The sequence below is a fragment of the Sitodiplosis mosellana genome, unplaced genomic scaffold (genome assembly GCF_009176505.1).
Source record: "Sitodiplosis mosellana isolate CC-2019 unplaced genomic scaffold, AAFC_SMos_1.0 Smas_scaffold_6990, whole genome shotgun sequence".
Classification (NCBI taxonomy): Eukaryota; Metazoa; Arthropoda; class Insecta; order Diptera; family Cecidomyiidae; genus Sitodiplosis; species Sitodiplosis mosellana.
Window position 1 is genome coordinate 1 of NW_022602110.1, and position 5,531 is coordinate 5,531.

The 5,531-nt window shown below is 33.9% G+C and overlaps 2 protein-coding genes across 2 annotated transcripts; both read left to right on the forward strand.

The window, feature by feature from the left end:
* Positions 1–89: 89 nt before the first annotated feature.
* Positions 90–2,475, forward strand: LOC129580067 (carbonic anhydrase 6-like; the record flags this gene model as incomplete). The annotated part of the gene is made up of 4 exons (XM_055470258.1): positions 90–289; positions 1,221–1,357; positions 1,429–1,592; positions 2,253–2,475. Coding segments are annotated over 3 exons (478 nt in total), but the record flags the coding sequence as incomplete, so codon positions are not given.
* Positions 2,476–2,865: 390 nt separating this feature from the next.
* Positions 2,866–5,481, forward strand: LOC129580068 (carbonic anhydrase 7-like; the record flags this gene model as incomplete). Its single annotated transcript, XM_055470259.1, has 3 exons — positions 2,866–3,108; positions 5,050–5,124; positions 5,216–5,481. Coding segments are annotated over exons 1-3 (476 nt in total), but the record flags the coding sequence as incomplete, so codon positions are not given.
* Positions 5,482–5,531: the final 50 nt, after the last annotated feature.

The following is a 5,531-nucleotide window of genomic DNA, read 5'->3' on the forward strand; positions in this document are numbered from 1 at the left end:
AGCAAATGAGATGGAATTCTTTTTCTTCACTTTCTAAATGTCCTCGCTTTTTCCACTCTTTTTTTCCATTTCTTCAAAACTTTGTGTAGATATGCAATGGAAGCGCATTTGGTGCACTACAATTCGAAATATGGCGATTGTGCGGAGGCACTTAAATACAAGAACGGTCTCGTTGTCATCGCCTTCCTCATTCAAGTCAAGAAAAACGCAAACAATATTCCGTTCTCGAAAATTTCCAACGAAATTCCATATATAATCGACCCAGATACAGAATCATCCATTGATTCAGGTAATTCACAGTCTTTTCATTGATTCCTGTTGCCACTTTTTGAAAGAGAAGACAAAAAATAGCGTTTTTGCAACTGTATTGCTCTTCCGCAAACTTTGTTTGTATGGAAAAGTATTGGTTTTACTAGCAAAAATTTCATGACATCTCCTCTTTCGGACCACTATAACGTCATGCCAAACTTCAAAAAGCACATATCTGTATACTAGGCTATGTAGATGGGAACAAATCCTATCGATCAAGACCTATCTGCCGCCAATAATACGTTGTTTACTATGAAAAATGTGTAAAAATGTGCGTCGTCCGCGTTCGCGTTTTTTGTTCGCCGATTATCTCAAAAAGTTGGCAAGATAATTGAGATCTGTAAAAGCCAAAAGTTTTGGCATGTCGAGACAAAGCTGCGGATTGATTTTGAGCCCATTCTGATTTACCAATTTTGTATCATAAGCCTCCGACTGAGGACCTGAAAAACCTTGAAAAACGACACTTTTGTACGGGAAGTACCCGAAAAAAGCATTTTTCAGGGTTTCGATCAAGGCAAACTGCCATTTTTTTGCAAAAATAATGGGAGTCTGTGAACAACCGAACACCTACTTGCCCATAAATTTAGTCCGAAATCAACATTTCTTGAAATTTTAGAATTTTTTTTCGAAAATGACACTTTTGTATGGAACATGGTCGTAATAGTTATATTTTAAGGTCAAAAATGCTATGAAAAAGGGTACATTGAAATTTTGGTTAAATATTAAGCGGGAGGTAAAATAAATTGCTGCGGAGCGGAAAAGTTTGGATTACCTATGTAATTCGTTTTATTATTGATACACTTCTGTAATGCTCGTTTTCTCAATTTATAATGCTCGTTTTTTGTCAAATTTTGTAAACAAAAAAATAAAAAATTCAGACAATTTCGCTGATGAACACATATCCATTCCAGATTCGTTGCTTTGGATGTCGAAACAAGAGTTGGATAGCAATTATTTCACGTACAAAGGATCATTGACAACGGGAACCTTTGATAAGGTTGTCACATGGATCATATATAAAAAACCAGTGATTGTGTCAAAGCAACAGGTTTGTGAATTAGAAAGAAAACAAATGTTATTTTTTCATTGATGTTTAATCACTCATGTGCATTCTCAAAGGTTGCTGTATTCCGTGAAATGATCGATGCGGAGAATAAAAAGATCACCAACAATTACCGTTCCATTCAAACGCCCGAAAAACCACCAACAGTCATTTTTGTAGGCAAAAAGAATAAACATCAACACGCCAGTGTATTATAAGCATACTCAGCATGCATACGTAGGTTAGCATTTGCGCACAATTATTTATTTATTCAACATCAAAATTGACGAATTTTCAAAGTGTACTTGATTGAAAAATTTCATTGAAAGAAATAAACTATTCAAAAATATGCCCTCAAGTTGATGCTGTCAAAGAAGAATTTTTATAATAAATGATTTCGACTTGTAAATTAAATAATCGGTTGTCGGGAAACAAGCATTTTGATTAAAATGATTAGTTGTTTTTCTCTGAATTGAACTCTCTTTTTTTTTTCCTCGTTATAAAAATTGGTCGAAATTTTCTGCAAACTAACATCAAAATAAAGGCTGATTCATAATTCCATGCATGGAATTGAGTAATGGCCAATGACCATTGTCAGTGTATTTTCGAACAAAAACTCATGGTTTTTAGCTTTTTGGAAAGATATCTAAGGTTTACTATACTACTCAATGAAATAACAACGAAAAAAAAAAGTTCGAAAGGAGAGATAAGAATTAGCCGAAAATATTCGAAGCGAAACTCACCATCCATTGGCTCGGTACATTCTTACGGCAGCATAAGTCTCTGTATAATAAACTGTCTAACGGTCTGTTTTAGCTCATTTAACCGATGTGTTATTTTGCATGGGAATATCGTGTTGATTCATATTTGATTAATTTGTACTTACTATTTTCATTTTCAGAACTCAAATGGAATGAACTAAGATGAGGAAAACATTAGCGTAAATAATGTAATGTGATGCATGTATAATCGATGATCGACACTGATTTTGTTAATTATTATCGATATTGACTTTATATGGCCTTTCAGTTATGACTTAACCATTAATGGTCATTTAGGTTTTGTGTTGCAAACTAGTTCTAAAATATAAAAAACGTATTTATAGGTGTAGAATCTTCAACAAAGTGTTCCATTCTGAGCATTTGCAAAGAATAATTGGTCGATTTATGAGTTTATTCACCATTTATTTTGGTTGAAGCGCATTACGTGTACGTTATTTTTTTTTTGTAACATTCTTTCTAACGTAGCTGCCATATTCTTAAATATTTATTTGACAAATAACATGCATATAACATGCATGTTAAATGTATTTAATTTGTTTTATAGCAATGCAGAGATTGATGTCCTTTCAAACATCTTCGCCCATCGACATAGCTATATAAATTCGAATAAGAGAAGATATTATCGTAGCTCATTAGTTGAACTGAAGGAAAATAATCATTTCGTGTCAATTTCGACAAATTCTCCCTTCAAATTAGTGCTTTTTTCGTGTTTACAGTGGAGACCAAGTTACCAACTTACTCGCAAGGTTAACAAATATCAATACACAAAAGGCTTTAAGGTAAATGCTGTAGCCATTTAATTGACATTTTAAAACCTATAGTCGTTCTGAATCATCATCGATGGGAATTTGTGAGCTATTCAACACATTCTTCAGATCTACATGCAAATGTTCATCAGGCCGTACACTTAACATAACAACAACCGAAAACTCAACCAATATCACGAAAAATGATGTTAAAAACACAATTTCAAAGGTAGGTCAAAATAAGAATGGTGGTACAGATTATTTGTTTCACAACAAATAACCTTTCTCAGTTATTTTAAAAATGAATGACAACATGTTAACGTTATTTCATTTTTAAAAAATGTTACACCAAGTACAGGTTTTTATACAAAATTTGAATATAAAATAGAAGGTCTCTTTAATCCTTGAAATCTTTTTTTACCAAAAAAAAAAACCAGATTAGTAGCCCTTACATTTCATGTAATGCTAAAAAGGAGATGAATCTGATGTTTCCAGTTAGAAAAGAGAGAAACAAGTTTGTATGGCCCATCCCATGGCAATCGTTTTTGAGAAAATTACGAATATTTGTCTTCAATAGTAATAGATCCCCAATTTACACCAAACCAACATGTCAAGAATAAATCGACCAACACAAATTTGTGTTTACTACATATCTATGGGTGAGATTGAGAGTGGAGTATGTTTTTTTCTTCGATTTATATTTTTGAAAAGGCGAGTATGTTTTCTGATGATTCTGTTGGCGTTAAAGTAGAGTATGTTGTAGTACCGTCTAGCCTCCGCGGTCTTCACGCAACTGATAAGAGATAACTACATGGTATCTCCAGCAGAGTTGTAGTACTCGACGTCTTCTATAGCTAAGTTGAAGACAGTTATCTCTTATCTCTTATCAGATTCGCGCAAATCGCGCAATTAAAAAAGCAAAATTTATATAAAACTTTTTTTTCTTAGCATTTTTCGCGCTTTTCGCGAAACTGATAAGAGATAGAGATACACTGTCAAAACTTTTCAATATTTTTGTGTTGGTATTTCTGGTAATATACGGAATTCACGGTAATCCGTGAATTTCATAGTATATTACCAGAAATACCAACACAAAAATGTTGAAAAGTTTTGACAGTGTAACTATCTTCAACTTAGTTATAGAGGACGTCGAGTACTACAACTCTGCCGAAGAGACGAAGTTGTTATCTTTAGTTAGTTATACGAAAACCGCAAAAAACCGCGACGACCCGCCAAAAATGAACATACTCGCTTTTAACCATTTTTAAGTCGAAAGAAACTTACTCTTCTCTTTCATAACAAAGTCAGTGAAACATACACAACTCTCAATCTCACCTATAGATATGTCGGTTATGTGTCGACTACATTGGATGAGGTGCTTGAGTTACATTACGGTACATAGTGTATACTACACACAGACTATACATGCATGCATTCGATTCTGACCATGAAATCCCACTCTCATCCTCTAGCTAGGTTGATGAGACTTTATATGCCTATGGCTAAAATCATATCTCACTAAATGACTTGTCCATGTTATATTCAATGGTCATAACTCTATGCCATTCCAGTCTAGCTCAGGTGTTCCTCAAAGTGCAGTTTACTAGGTTTCCTAATTTTCAACGTAGAAAATATTAGAAAATAAACATCCCCTTTATGCAGATGATCTAAAACAATCTCTGATATGAACCATTATCATATTCTCAAAAGTGAACAATGAACATGTCAGAATCAGAGATTGGTTTGAGATTCGATAAATGTTCTAGGCAAGCTTAGCTTGTGTGCATGCAATATACATGAATACAGATGTTCGTATCAATCAATGCACGGTCCATTTCCCTGTGTTCATGTGCATCGCATGCTAACACGCTATGATTTCCTAGAATATTTATCAAAGCATATTTATATTTTCTAACCAATCACTGATTCCGACAAATGCAGAATTTCACGTTTTTGAATTTTGAGATATTTCAAAAGACGTTTGTCGAATACAATTTGTCATATATTATTTTACGAATATCCTCTGTAAACGCAACACCATCTAGATCTATATAAGAATTAAATATAACCAATAGCGCTGTGTTGCAACGAAAATTCGAAAATAACAGAATCGACAAACGTCTTTTCTATCTCAATTTTGTTACATGAGACATATCACATTTCATTTTAGAAGGACCATGAAAATTGGCCTAAAGGCAAATATGATAAATACGACAGATATGAAAACATCTTGGGCGATGATCATGTAAATTTTCAAAATTATTTCAACTATTTTCAATCGAATCATTTTATTTTTCTCAATTTTAACAATTCTTTCGTTTTCATACTTGAAAAAGGTTCAAACTCCGATCGCAATTGAGTCACGCATTTCCCAGAATTTGAATAAAGTCAAGCCTTTACAATATAGTGGACATTGGGCACAGGATGGACAAGGCTGGATTGAAAACGATGGACACACGGCAAAGGTTACTTTTGAAAATCGTCGAGTGCAACCGCACTTAACTGGTGGTCTTCTAGACGGTCGCTACATTTTTGAACAAATGCATTTCCACTGGGGTGAAAATGACAATTTTGGCGCTGAACATACCATCGACGGAAAATCGTAAGCAAATGAGATGGAATTCTTTTTCTTCACTTTCTAAATGTCCTCGC